This window comes from Falco cherrug, chromosome 3, assembly GCF_023634085.1.
Source record: "Falco cherrug isolate bFalChe1 chromosome 3, bFalChe1.pri, whole genome shotgun sequence".
Classification (NCBI taxonomy): Eukaryota; Metazoa; Chordata; class Aves; order Falconiformes; family Falconidae; genus Falco; species Falco cherrug.
Genome location: NC_073699.1, coordinates 56,507,544 through 56,522,625, shown reverse-complemented (window position 1 = coordinate 56,522,625; position 15,082 = coordinate 56,507,544). Strand labels below are relative to the sequence as shown.

Below are 15,082 nucleotides of genomic sequence, written 5' to 3'. Positions count from 1 at the left end.
CACAGCAAATGCATGTGTATTAATGTTTTATCTTCTGAAGCAACTGTCATGTTTTTGCTGTTTTTGTTGGCTCTTAGTGACTCAGAGTGAAACCAGCTTCCTATTAAAAAAATTAACACTTCTGAAGCTGGTTGTCTGTTCTTCAAGCTCCGTTATTGGGATCCTTGTTAATTATTCATGAAAAATAACTGACAAGTTTTATTAAAAAGCAACTCCAAAACAAACACGCAAGCTGTATAGTTGTTCTGCATTTATGGACAACGCAAATGTCTTATTTGCTAGTTTTTATTTCATTCTGGATGCTAACCAAACCAGTTAAAAATGAAAAAAGTTGAATGTCTACACAGGCCAGAAGTCAACGGTGAGTTTCACAATGCAGTGCTAGAGTTCTGATCTCCAAACAAAACCCACCTTGGAAAGCATTCTCACTTGCTGTTGCCCAGAACATGCTCTTCTCAACTTTCCAGTGTTAAAGAATCAGACTTCACAGAGACACACACATGCCAAAATCTCACCTATACTTCAGATTTTAGGAGGACTTGCAGCATTAAGGAGTTTGTCTCTTCTTAGGGGTAAGGACAGAACAGTGTCTCAGAGGAAAATTGTCCCTAAGCAGGCCACAGCCAGCAGACATCAGCTAAGCCCTGGGCAGGCTGATAAGATATTTCCTGAAATTAGAATATGTCATATGGAAGTTTGTCCAGCAGTTAGGCAGACAGATAACCATGCTTTGGGCTACTGAAATCCAAACAAAAAGTTCACCACCTCAGATCAAATTAGCAAAAATACATTTGCATACTGTGAATGAGATCTGAAATACTGCTGCTCTGTTCTTATTTTTGTTATAAATAATTGCTAGTCTCAAACCACTACCGTTATCCCTACTGGTATATTACAAGGAGACACAACAGAACACCCATCATTGCCATGCAGAACAACTAGATAATCCGAGCATTCAAATTCAGTGGAACAGATCTTCTCTCTTCATGAATGATCTCAACCACTTTTGCCCTTATCTAGTGGTGGCTAGGTTTTGGGGGGGGGTTTGCTTTGTTTTTTTGGGGGGGATTGTTTTTGGTTTTACTTCCTCTGTTGCAAGAATGCAGTATATTACTCACTGCTACTCAGGCCCCCCTTGTGCAAAAAGTAACTAAAGATGAATTGAATAGGTAGAACAAGCCCACTTCTCCTGGAAATATATGCTTAACACTGTAGCAAAGCTATTTACTGATAAATCAGTTTATTACTCCCAGATAGGCAATCCAAGTAGCATCTACATTTCAGAGGAAGAAGTGGCCCTAGCTTAAACTTCTAGTAAGCTCTTTTATGAACTTCTCCAATAAAATCCACTGGCTTCTAAAATAAAACTAGAAGGTAGATTTGATAAAAGTCTAAGGAACACCAAGAGTTCTCCCCACGCCAAGCTGAAGCAGGATCTGACAGCCTGGCGTGACATATCTCTTTTTAGCATCAGTAAATTATACGTGGGAGCAAAGACAATAGTAAAAAAGCACTGACCATATGTTATCGCTTGATCTGTGGAACATGGTTCACTGAAATTGTCTAGAACTACTGGACAGGACTGCCTGGATACAGTACTGCATGGATGCCTGAGGACTGTTCAGGCTAGAGAAGAGAAGGCTCAGGGTGGATGTCAATCTATATAAATATCTGAAGGGAAGGTGCAAAGACAACACAGCCAGGCTCCTCTCAGTGGTGCCCATTTACAGTCCCAGAGGCAATGGGCACAAACTGAAACACAGGAGGTTCCCTCTGAACATCAATAAACACTTTTTTTACTATGAGGGTGACTAAGCACTGGCACAGGTTGCCTAGAGAGGTTGTAAAGTACCCATCCTTGGATGTACTCAAAAGCCATCTGGACACAGTCCTGGGCAACCAGCTCTAGGTGGCCCTGTCTGAGCAGAGGGGTTGGACCAGAGGACCTCCAGAGGTCCCTGCCAAGCTCAACTATTTCCATTTTTTTTATCCTGTGAGATTACAGTTTAGCCCTTAGCCTGAAATGTGGTTTCAGATGGAAGAGAATACTGGTCAGATAAAACTAGATTTCTGCTATCCATAGGCACAGATGCAACTGTCCAAAGTTTCAAGACGTCTTAAAGGCTCAGCCAGCTCATTTTCATCTCAATTTGATTTGTCTGACCTTGCAGCAAAGTGTTTCACTGGAACAATAGACAATCCAATTTGCACGCACAGCACAGAATGTTTCCACAATTGATAATCTTGTGGGCATTTCCAGAAAGGTACCAGCTACTGACATATATGGATTATCACACTACCTAGAGGAGCTATACCATGATCTCGACAACTTAAGATTATTCCGCACCACAGTGGTAAAATGCCTGTGTATGGCTGTGCCCCGTTAGTTCATGCCTATCTGTTCAAACCCTACCCTCCAAGTTCCTGCAGATGTTTCCAGACAAGGCAAGAGTAGTTTTCTTTTCCCTACCCTTTCTCCCACTATAGCTTTTGACTCAAAAAATAGCAACACTATTAAATTATGAGATTAATAGGAAACTGTATTTCTAGTCATGGGCCAAATATCTGAATGAGCTTCAGATGCTGCCAGATGAAAAAGTTTACAGTCTGCTTCTGCGACAAAACTATTCTCTTCTAAACTAAGGAACACCCCTATGGTATGATGTACACTGCAGACTTCCTTCAAATAGGCATGCGTTAAAGCCATTCTCAAAATCTCCTAGTGTACCCGTGGATCCAAGAGTTACCACACTGATGTCCAAGTTTTAAAATTAATAATGTAGCAGTGACAAGCATTAGAGGAGGGAAAACATTCCTATTCAAAACCACTGATAAGTCTACATTTACCTTACAAGTGGCTTAACATCGAGCTATGCAAACAGAGTAAGCGCATCACAGGTGTCAATTCCCAAATGCATTCCATGAAGATGACATACTCAGATGAGGGTTATTCTTACATCAGAACTGGACATCCTCTTATACTGGACTCTTCAGGATATTCACAACAAATGGATATGCTTTATTCATAAGAGGCCTTCTATCTTACCACTCCACTCCTCTGCAGCAACATTCAGCTCAGCTTTTTACTATAAATGGAGCATCATTTGTTTTGTGCGTGCTGATCAACTATCCTTATAGGATTATCACAGGCCTGCATTTCCCCCATTTGTACATAACACTGAATACATTTAAAGTATATTATTGTTGCATTTAAAAGGGGGTGATGTTAAGAACCATACAAGCACTCTGGAGAAAGAGGTTACTAGCGTTCCTTGATGACCAGGCCTGGCATGTACCTTCAAGGAAAACTGTAATATTAGTGATTAATTTTCAGTACAAATACTTTCTAAGCACAGCCCATTTACTAATTCTGGTGATAACCTCAGTGACTCAGCAGCCAGCATTACACTGATGCATTTCTTTACGGGACAGCACAACAAGCAGAGATAACACGGTCCTGAATATTAATATTAAAACAAAAAAGCTTTTAAAGTCACTGGCTGCGTGGAGGAGAGATAGAGGCCATCAAGTACATGTTCGGTTCATGAGATTAAAAATCAGACAAGAGGTCAAATTCCACAATGGCTTACCTCTATTACAAAATGGTATCAGCTCTGAAGAGTTATTCAATAAACAAAGTAAAAAAAAATAGTTTTGGATGAAAAGCCCTGACTGTGGCCAAGTGAAGTGGAAAAAAAAAAAATAGATAACACACCCTCATACTAGTACTGTCTAAACAGGAGATCATCCATTTTATTCTTCATAGCTAGAAGACCCCTATATTTCATGTAACCAGAAGTGACTAAAATACAACAACTAAAAAGACAGCAAAGAACAGCAGAGAAGTAAGTTTAGATTGAGTCAACATGCTTTATTCAAGGAAAGGCTAACACAACTGCACATGGACAGCCTACTAAGCCATAAAGGCAATAGATCTGAAGTCATTGACATTTAAGGAAGTCAAATAAAACACACCAAAAATCCCACCACATGGTGAATTTAAGATGATTTGACAACAGTTCGGTCAAGCCTTAAGTTACTTTTGCTACTCAGAGACAATGCATTAAATAACATCATACAAAATGTATGGGTAAAAAAAAATTAAATAACTTATCTCCCTCAAAAGCAAGTGTTAATATCCAATACTGGACAGACTAAATGAAGTTTGTTTTACATGTGTAGACATAATTTTTTTAATTATTATTCTAAGAAACTAGCTTTTAACAGCTTTACAAGGAAAAACGGCATTATAAAACCCCTAAGTTTAAAAAAAGAAAGGTCAAGAAGGAAAAATATATCTCCAGTGAATTAGTAAATGTGTGTGACTGCAGTTACAGAGCTCAGCATTCTGATGTTTTATGCAGCTGGGAGACAGACCGCTCAGCCAAACTGCCACTGCAGTCATGTATCTCAGACACTAGCATGCAAAAATCCCTGCGAACAAAGTTAACAAGTATGGTGCTATGTGCAGAGGTTCAGCCTTAAATCCCGGGTTTTGCTGCTTCAGTTTTTTCCTGAAATGTTAACAGACCTTAAGTAACAATACACTGGCTGTCTGGGAGCTAGCGAATTTTAGAACTCTGCTGTTCATCCATTCTTACAAAACACATCAGATAGATATTAAGCAAGAACACTGAAAACGTCCTGATCAGCTTTGCATGCCATTATGAAATCACAATGAAACTAGAAGAATAAAAGTATGTACCCTTCCCACTCCAATTTGTTTTCCAAGCATGAAGAAAAAAAAAAAAAAAAGAGAGCAATACCTTCATAGCAGTAAGTAGCAAAAGAAAATTTCCACATTATGTATTTTTTTGTTCCTCTATTAGCTTAGAGACAGCAGCACTGTTTTTCAAATAGTAATTCTGTTTTCTATTAACATAATTTTTATCTGAGAAGCTTACTATAACAAGTACTATTCTATTAAACTTGGTTGCTGCTTGATCTTTCCCCCCTGCAGCCTCATCTAAGCCCCTTTTCTCCGTGTTTTTGCATTAAAAAGTAAAATCCCCCAACAAGTTGTAGACAACCTCAGAAGTAAACCTCAGAATGGGAGCTGCAGAAACACAGTGAGAAGGAGTCTCATTTCAAACTAATATGTTTTTACACTCTGTTTCCCCAGAGGCCCATAAATGGATTCCAAGTTAGTTTACATAAGGCTGCTTAACAACGGCCAAGAAAAAAAACACACCTACAAGCCAAGCTTTGAAAAGTATTAATCCACTCTGGAAAGTGCAAGAACAGGTTAGCAGTGTGATTCAAATTGGGCAATACAGTACTGAGTGGAGAATGCCTTCAGACAAGTTGTGTGACCAGCTTTCATGTAGGCTTGTAGAGCTCCAAGTCAGCAGCAGTTTCACTGTTGCTAGATATTAGCACATAACTTCGAATATAATCTACTGGCAACCATATCACCAGCTACAAGGAAAACTGTTAACTTCTGAAGTACACACTCTTAAGGAAAAAAAAATAACAATAACACAAAAACCAAACCCCAAAAGTTGGGACCCTGCTGTGCTAAAAAGACCAGTAGCATTCATCTTTTGCCCTACAGTAACATCCAAGTGTCATTGTGTCAGCCAGGACCGTCTACCATTCAGAAGCCTTCTGTATACAGCACTTAACCAAGGATCTTATCGACTGCTTCAAAATTTAAGTATTCTGTCAACACACAATACCCTTTAATAAAAGAAAAGCAGTAATACTTACTTATTTTTCCCCTGAATGGAATCCCAGTACTTGTTATTTTAACAAGCTTCTGTCTAAGCTGCTGCTTAGCTTCTCTGCCCACTCTGGTGACCTATTCAGTCTTGGCTGCTCTAGGAAAGTCTTTCAAAAAAAGTTATGTTCTTTAACTCCCCTATTTCCTAGACACTTTGGACTCACTAAACTGCTTCCTTTACATAGTGCTGATAAGGACAGTGTCTTCACAGACATGTAGTTCGTTTTCTATCTGCAAGCCTGCAGTACAGTGGCAGAAAGAAAATGCTTCCAGAGCAAGAACACTATGCCATCTGCAAACATTTAATTATCAAGTTCTTCTGATTTGAATAGCTTCTCTTTAGAGCTTTAGTACATATGAAAGACACATGCATATACAGCACCCAAAAATGAGCACAGCAAGAATCATCAAGGCATGACTAGACCTGCCACCATTCTAGTAGGAGAAACCACCTGCCAAATGATTTTCCTGTCGGTAGCTTTGTTCTCCCACATGCCATGCATATACATGACCCGTAACGCATTATATTTCATGCTCTTCTGTGTAAGGGAAAAATACCAATCTTTACCTGGGCACCTGTTTGAGCACAGAGAACCTTCCAATGAACTTGTTACTTTCAAACAAGATTAAAGGTGCACTAGGTATTTCTAGGACACTTCTACTCATTTGGAGGGGAGGGGAAGAAATAGGGACAAGTCAGAAATGCATACAGCCAGCACAGGTTTTCTTGGTGCAGACACACTTTTAGTTTCTCAACAATTATCAATGATGAGTGCAATTATCAGCTGTTGGAAAACACTCTCCTTTCCCCAAGTTTGCAAGTTGAACAGTGTTTCAGTTGTTTGGGGCATTGCCTACAGGCCTTGACACACTGAGGTCTCACCTTGATTTCCACTATTTCAAGCAAGAGCTGCAGAACAGAATTGACAACAGAATTGCTCTGTTGTGCTCCAATGATTGAAAGAAAGCAAAAAAAAAAATAAAACCCAACACCAAAAACCAACCAGAAAAGGCTGTCATCTGTTTCTAAGCTCAAGGAGAAAAGAGCAGAGAAACACAGGTACTGGTGCCATGATTGAGGGGCTAAAGACTCTATGGTTCTAGGTCTAGTACAACAGTCAGCCATGACACCATCCCCAGACCTAACTTTGAAATCACAAAATTAACCTCTTTCTTAGCTTCCCTGATTTTGAGTCCCTCATCCCTCTTCATCTCTCCCTCCCACACACCGAAGGCTCCCTAGACCTTACAGAGATTAGCATAGCTGACTGCATTGCCAGGTGGCAGAAAAAAGGACTGCTGATGGACTCCAGGATTTTTCTAGACAGATTTGCCCAGGGTGCCCATATCAATAGTTTTCCCTTGACTGCAGGGTGTCATCACTGCTCCCCTCACCTCCACATGGAAACGTAACAAAAAGTCTTATTAAGGTGTCACCTGGACACAGTTTACAGGCACCTTCTTCATTCACAATCCAGTAAGGTAGTAGGTCTAAGTTTAACAGCCACACATGTCTCCCAGACCACAAACCAGACACATATTAAAAGACAATTATTTGTATCCCAAAGAGCATGCATGCATTCATTCACAAGAACACACACAGCCACATCTAACCCTCGGACATTCAATTACATTTCCAAAAATTATGAAACAAATTAAGGCAGTACACCGAACTCCTAGAGATTAATATTTGCTAGTTGAACTGCATGCATTTTTTTATTTATAGTACATCAGTTATATATGCAAGAGATAATCTCTACCATGGCGTAACCTAACTAAACTCAAGGACTATGACCCACAGCATTTTGACCTTAAAGTTTCTCTAAAAGTGACAAGCTTAATTTGTTACGACAGATTCCCTAGTTGAGTATAGAACCCATTTAAAACAAGAAATGAAGAAACCTTTCCTGAATCCCTTGTCTCATTTGCTGAGGTTTTTCATCAGCTTGTAAACAAATGCCCTTTTCAAAAACACACACCCCCCCCACAAAAAAAAAAAAAGGAAGGAATGACACTAGCTACAAAGTAAGAAGATCAAACAGACTACAAATGAAGTCAGTTTACAATTGTTATTTGTTCTAAACTCATGCAATGTGAGCTTTTAATTTACTGTTAAATATAACCTTTGATAGTAAAAGTGAAACTTAGAAGAGTCAGTATACTCATCAGCATGCTTTATCTAGCATTAGTTAATGAAGAAGCAAGTTTAAAATAAAAATAAAGCTGATTCCTTTAAAGAGTACCTTTCATACAGCTTCAGTGCTGGCAGCTCAAGTACTGGAGATAAATGTCAAACTCAGCCAGAAAATCTAGCAGAGATAATAGCGTGCAAGAAACCTTGTGTTAAACTTCTCCTACAACTATATAAAAATACTAAAATCCAACTGCTCTTGGAATGCAGGTTCTGGTATCTGCTAGACATAGTACAAGGGAAGTCCTGGTTTGCAACAATACTTACTAACCTTGTGCCAAAGTCACTGCAGAAAACGTTTCCAGTGGTACGATCTCCGACACAAACGCCTCAATAAATGTTCACATTAAAGCAATCGAATTATCTTCCTTTTTCCCCCTCACATGTTTTAACTGTTCGGCAAGAAGTATCTGCGCTCATCTCCGCCTGACTCTGAAGGGTTCATCCCAATGTCAAGAGAAAAAGCCACCCAACCACACGGAAATGCCAAACCCGGTCCCCCGCGCGCAGCACCTACCGCGGACCCGGAGTCGTGCGGCGGCAGCAGCGGCAGGAGGTGCCGGGGCGCGCAGCGCGGCGGGCGGCCCCTTCACCTTGCACCAGGGCGCGCAGCGCGGCGCGGCGCAGGGCAGGGCCGGGCAGGGCGGGGGGTGGCGCCCGCCGCGCAGCCCGCGCCCCGCCAGGGCCGGCGGGTCCCGCCGAGCGCGGGGCACGGAGAAGGGGCGGAGGAGGCCGACCCGAAATAGCGGGGCGGGCCCGCTCCCAGCCCGGCTAAAAATGGCCCGACAGGCCGAGCGCTGCCGCCCCGCCCCGCCGCCGGGGCCGGGCCATCCGCCCGCCGCTCATGGGCCGCGGCGAGTCCCGCAGCCCGCCGGGCCGCCCCGCACGGAGCCCCGCCGCAGTGGCCTATTTTTGGAAGCGCCGTCGCCGCTCCCCTCTGCGGCGTCGCAGCAGCTCCCGCCGAGCGGGGCGGCGAGGTCACGCCTTCTCCGGCACGGGTGGCGGCCAGCACGGCGCTGCGGGGACCCCGCTCCCGCAGCCGGCACCGCAGCGGGCCACAGCGCCCGCCCCCGGGCGAGGAACCCGGCGGCGCTGTCCCGCAGCCGCTCGCAAGCGTCCCCGCCGCCGCGGACAGCGGCGCTGGGGGAAGGAGCGGCACCGGACAGATGGAGCGTTCCCCGGTCACGCTCATGCACCATTTCTAAGGCAAGCGGAGGATGCTGGAGCTCGCCGTCTTTTTTTTTCCTCTTTAGTGCTGCATTAGCAGTTCCATTTGCAGGCTGCACGCTTACGCTACAGTTTACACAGCGCAGCAATGGGCAATGCTAAACAAAGAAGTTTTCTCTAAAAGACAAAGCATGTTCGCTGGGGTTATCCTTACGGAAGCTAGCAGCCCAGCCTCCCCTCATTAGTCAAACAGTGGCTTCTGGTATGCTGACAATTTAAGTTATAGGGAAAAGAATTCTCCTTAAAGTGGCAAGATAAAAAAGGTACCAAGAAGCTTGAGAAAATGTTCGTCCTAGAGGGAACCAGATTTCACGGGACACATACACTACAACTGAAAGGTCTCACGGAGCAATTAATTCCTCTGTACTCACAGGAAGCCCCCGTAAGACAAGCTGCAGTCAAACAGTTGCCTGGAGACAACAGGACAGGCAGGAAAGAAGCTTTTCGACAACAGTTGCAGAGTTATCCTTCCTGAAGGTCATTCAGCAGTTTCAAGTCGACAGCAGCCAATTATTGCCAGAGCATTCACGGAAGTTGGTCCCAAACATTGACAACACCTAAGCCTTAACTTCATTATTGAGGATCATGATCAGAAGAGAAACAAACACTAAAGATATATAATTTTTTTTTTAGAGTACTTTACACAAGTGTTTTTATATTAGAGTTTGATACTTATCTACTTGGAAGGAATATTAAAGCATTTAATTGGGGTCCTATCACTTGTCAATACAGAACCCAATATATTGTTTTTGCGATGCCAGCAGAACTGCAGCCTAGAAATCAACACTGAATGGCAAAAAACAGGGCCTTTTCTTACAATGGACAACAAACCCAAATGCTGTGGGTTCAATAACAGTAATGCTCAAGGAACGTAACTTTTTGGAAAGGTTCAAGTCTTAGGAAGAGATTGCTGCTGTAATTTCCCTCATGAGCTTATGGCATCTTTAAAAGCCTATATTACATTCTGGAATTGCAATAGTTTTAAGTTTAAAAATATCAAGACGCAAAACTCTCCACAATCACATTGCCTTGTCATGACCAACTGATCTCACTAGCTATGGTGGAAATTTGAGTTCACACCTCAGCCTATCCCTCTGTGCCGAAACCTAGTGCTTCCAGATTAAAGTAAGGCCTCTACAACACCTACTGAGACTGTTCAAGTTCAAGTAAGGTGAAATTACAATTTCACCATATGTTTTGCCATATTCTACTCTGGAAAGCTATTTTAGTCTGGCTTGAAGCAAGATGCCAACACAGTTAAGGAATACTAACTAACACTATACACCCACTGTTGTAACAATTTCCCCCTCATCCACAAATGGAACTGTCAACTTTAATATTAGATTTTCTTAAAGAAAAAAACCCTCACTGTAAAAAAGCAATGCTTGTTCCACTCTGCCAGAGTTTGACTCAAGCAAGTCTAGAAGACTCGTGACTGAAGACAAGAAGAATTGGAAAGGAATGAGGGGAAAAAAAAAAAATGTATCTTAAACCAGCCCTAGACAATGGAGCCAGTGTTTGCAGCTCACTGTTAAAAGAACTGGAAGACTAACAGCACCAACACAAACCTCATTTTGAAACAGCTTACTGACGACAACAGAAGCCTAACTAAGCGATTACTGTTACTACAATACAGGAAGACAAGTTTATTCCACGGACTAAGGTATCTTTAAGAGGGGAGAGAAACACCAGATATCCTACCCCATAAATTAATCAGTTTGACATACATTCGCAAATTGAAGCATTTGCATGATGTTTAACACCATACATTTGTCACTGGGAAAGCCAAGTTCAATAGATAGCATTTGCACACCCACCAAGCACATGGTCTGAAAAACAAATTCAGAAGCAGTATTGTTCAACAATTCAGTTAGCCAGTACAAGAAAAAAAAAAATCTCAACATTTTAACCTTCAAATCAGCAAAGCAACTGCCTTATTGAATTCAAGCATTCAGTTTGAACCTTAGAAGCAGTAGTTTGTAAGAAAAATCTGTGTCTCTTCTGAACACTCAATAGTAAGATATCCTTTTGTAGAGGAACTTAGCTACTCTTTCTTTAAAAGCATGAGTTTTCATCACATTCAGTATGCAAAAGGACAGCTTACCAACAATATGAAGATCTATGTGTTTGCGCATTTATTTTTGTAACAGGTAAGCAGGGAACTAGCAAAATATACTAAGCCATTCAACCCTTTATAGACTCATGCAGCACAATACATACCCCTTCTTGCTTTGCAAATAGGTTGAGGCAGTCAGCCAGGGCCTCACATGTTTCCTGGGATACTTCAGAGACCACATCAACTTTTTGCAGGAGGGGAGAAGATATTCCTGAAAGCACAAAAGATTAGTAGCATTAGGGGGACACTGTAAATTGCAGGATTCTTTTAATTATTTTTTTCCTCCAAGTAATACAGGCATAACATTCATATCCTACAGGAAGGCTGGTGAACTGCAAGATCTGTGTGAGGAAACGGCAAGGAAAAGTAGCACCGAGGGAACATAAGTTCTTTCTTTTGCATTCTTTCCCTAGTACTGGTATAAATGGCACATGAATGGATCAAGTTTCTCTTTCAGCATGGCTTAGAAAACAGAGGTAGTAAGCTATGACAGCAACACACTGGAAAGTTACTAGCAACAATCTCCTTTTAACCACTTTCTAGATCTAAGAGCCTCAGAATTGCCAGCTGACAGAATTCAAATACAAAGGAAACTGCACTGGTTTAATGTAAGTGAGAAATGTAGCTCCTTTTGCCTTCTGCCACGGTATTACATAGAACAGAAAAAATTTTCCACAGTGCAGCTGGAGATTTAGGTTTGAAAAAATAGATGGAGACTTACAAGTGCACTGATCAATAAAAGGGGAAGGAAATCTTATTTTAGTGGACTCATCTTCTGGATAAGTAGCACTGCTTGCAGGGCAACAGTACCTCACATCCTGCCTTCTGTGACCATTTATAGCAGCAGCTACATGCCTAGAACCAGCAGAAAACCATGATAACCCAATCAGCCAGTAGAAGTTATTTAATATTTGAGTTCATCTTTGAAGATTTATGATGTACAGCAACTCCTCAGAAGTCATGCAAACTATTCTCTCAGGAAGCATACTTGTTACAATTAAAATAAGGGTTCATTTAGAGGCCACAGACTCCAGGATCAGTTGACACCATTTAGTAACACAGGTGCTTCAAGTTGATGTCATAACAATATAGACTAAGTAGTCTGGCAGTGACAGTTCTTGAATATTTTGCAACTTATACTGCTCATGCAGGACAAGATACAGTACATATCCACACACTAATTGGTGTCTGATACCACATCTCACTACTGACTTAGGAATTAGGAGTCTCTACTTAGAGCAGCTATCAAGAACAGCTAGCACCTCTAGAAGAAGGGGCAGCACAGTGAGTCAGTACAGGTCCTAAGGTAGCCTTTTTTATTACTCAAAAGCTTTTAGGAGATGTTCCACATGGAAGAACATTTAACTCGAAATCTGCATTCTTCTGGAGCCAGGGGAGTCAAATACTTTAAAGATACCACATCAACCTAATGTGAGAACTGGGAGAGCTGCAGCAGTTCTCTCTGTTAAGACCCACAGAAGTTGCACATGAATGTGGAAACAGTTCACTGACCTGTCAAGTCACAAACATTCATTAGGATGAAAACAGGAACTTATGCCTGCTATTGGCCAAGACTAGCGGTTTCTAGGAAAGAGACAGTATCTGGTTTTGCTTTACTATGGGTTTTGGTTACTCAAGCTGTGTATTTCTTGAGAGTAGTGAGTATCCTCACTAGTTCTTCAGGTCAGCAATATGGGGTCAGAGAAGCTGCCCCTACATCTACCCAAGAGAAATTTTTCCACCTCATGCTAATTTTCAAACTGCTTTTTTTGTGACTAATTCAGATTTTATTGTATTATTAATTACAAAGGCTTCCCAATAAAACACTCATATGTATTATAAAACCTTACTTTTCTTTGTGAAATAAAAATTCGGTAAGAATTCAGTTAGTGCAAGATATGTTAACATCATGCAGTAACTTACACAGTAGCATATGGAGAAAAAGCTGGGGTTAGACTCCTTTTGGGAGGCCACAGGGATGGAAAAGGAAGAATTTTTTTCCACCTGAAACTTGTTCTGTTACAGACTAGGATTTGTACAGATAAACAACTTGTTGTCTAGTTTGAGCTTCATAAATTTTAGTCACAATATGTAACTAGGACTCATGTTCACAAGGAACAACAGTTACATACTCTTACAGAACTCCTTAGTTTAGTACATGAGCAACTTGTGTACATGTTTTAGACATTAAATGAAACCGGTTATAAACTCTTAACAGCCTGATGCCTGTGCTATTTTTTGGCAGTTATGCTTCAAAAATCCAGGTACACATCGAGATTTATTATATAGAAATGAAGCCCAAGAAGTTCAAATCTGGCATAAAACTCACAGAAGTCTGTGGAATATATTCCATCACACCATGGCTCCAGTTCCTTGTATAGTTTTGTGATTTCACTTCACATCCTGTCTATCATGCCTCAGCTTTCATTGTATTTCTACTCACTACAAGTTTTTTTTTTTGAGTAAGACAGCTAGCTCTTTGTAGCTGTCAGGGGACACTTATGCTCTGCAATAAGCTACCAACTATAGATTCTTTTTAAACCTTCAAAGCAAACCCCTATGTGATAGTACTCAGTAAGCACTGTATCTAATGGCAGTTTCACATTTGCAGCCACAGAAAGCTGCTTTCAATAAATGTACTTATTAGTCATTTCTCCAAATCTGAAATCTTAGTTCTTAGCAGTTACTATAATGTTACTTTATTTGAAGCTTTTTCAATGAGGAAGACAATCCTATATTTTCAAGCTCCTGAAAATTTAATTTCAGATTAAAGCACATGCTGCTTAAAAGAAAATAGTTGCCTGCTAACAAACTGCATTTTAGAAGAATAAGTTTTACCTTTTGCAGCATCCAAAGATTTAACCATTGCAAGGAAATCCGAAATCTCTTTACTGAGTCTTTGTTGGCATGCTTGTGCTTTCTGAAAGACAGCAAGGATAGCTAGTTCAGAAATGCCTTGTTCCGAGGGAAGTGTATGTTTATTCTCCATCAACTATATTGAAATGTTTAAATTTGGAGAGCATTAAAACTTAACAAAGATTCCCAGTGACAGATACATTAAATCTGAAAAAAATTACCTGAAGTCCCTCTAAAGTCACAAAAGCAAACAGAAGATTTATGCACATTATATGGCTGACCAGCTTTTGTTTAAATTAGCATAGCAAACCAAACACCAAAGGATGTTGGATGTACCACTTTTGCATTTCCTCCCCTTTTTTATTAAAAAGTTTGAAAACCCAGAAGAGCCAATGCTTGTTCTTTGACAAACCTGAGGCCAAAAGTAAGCAAATGCATAGGTTAACTGATGTACAGCAAGTACAGTGACATGCAGGAATACACCCCAAGATCCTATTCCAAGCCTGCATTTGAACTTGGAGACAGTTATCTATTAGATAATACCATCTTCTTCCATAGGCTGCTGGGAACTGCCAGCACCAGCTACCTCCCGTCTCTGTTCTGCCACGAACCACTTCAAGTTCTTGTACCAAAAGGTATGGTACAAGCCACTTGGAGTTCAGTCTCATGAAGATTTTTGCATGGCAGTGTCAACTTTTCCTTAGAGTAAAAGCTTTTAGAAGTATACGTGTGGCAAAAAGCAAGAAACAGACTGAATGCTCTAATTATCAAGGAAGACTCATTTCCATTGCAGGTCTCTGCGATCACTGTACAACACATCTAACGTGACCTGAGGTTCATTTCTAAGCCATTCCATTGCCTGCTTTATAGAGGTAGAGATCGCTGAAGGGTATTTTTGTTATCCTGCAGTTTTGGTGTCACCAAATAGAGTACACAAGGCTCCCTCTCCTGGCTGAAAATCTCAAGCAAC

The 15,082-nt window shown here is 41.1% G+C and overlaps 1 protein-coding gene across 3 annotated transcripts in view; it reads right to left on the bottom strand.

Moving 5' to 3' along the window:
* The window catches only part of OSBPL1A (oxysterol binding protein like 1A), a 78,416-nt gene that overhangs the window by 39,623 nt on the left and 23,711 nt on the right, over positions 1-15,082 (bottom strand). For all 3 annotated transcript variants that reach the window (XM_055703553.1, XM_055703555.1, XM_055703554.1), the window contains 2 exons: positions 14,095-14,176; positions 11,361-11,467 (listed from right to left, as the gene is read on the bottom strand). In XM_055703553.1, the coding sequence (XP_055559528.1) occupies positions 11,361-11,467; positions 14,095-14,176 (189 nt within the window). The remainder of the gene's footprint in view (positions 1-11,360; positions 11,468-14,094; positions 14,177-15,082) is intronic.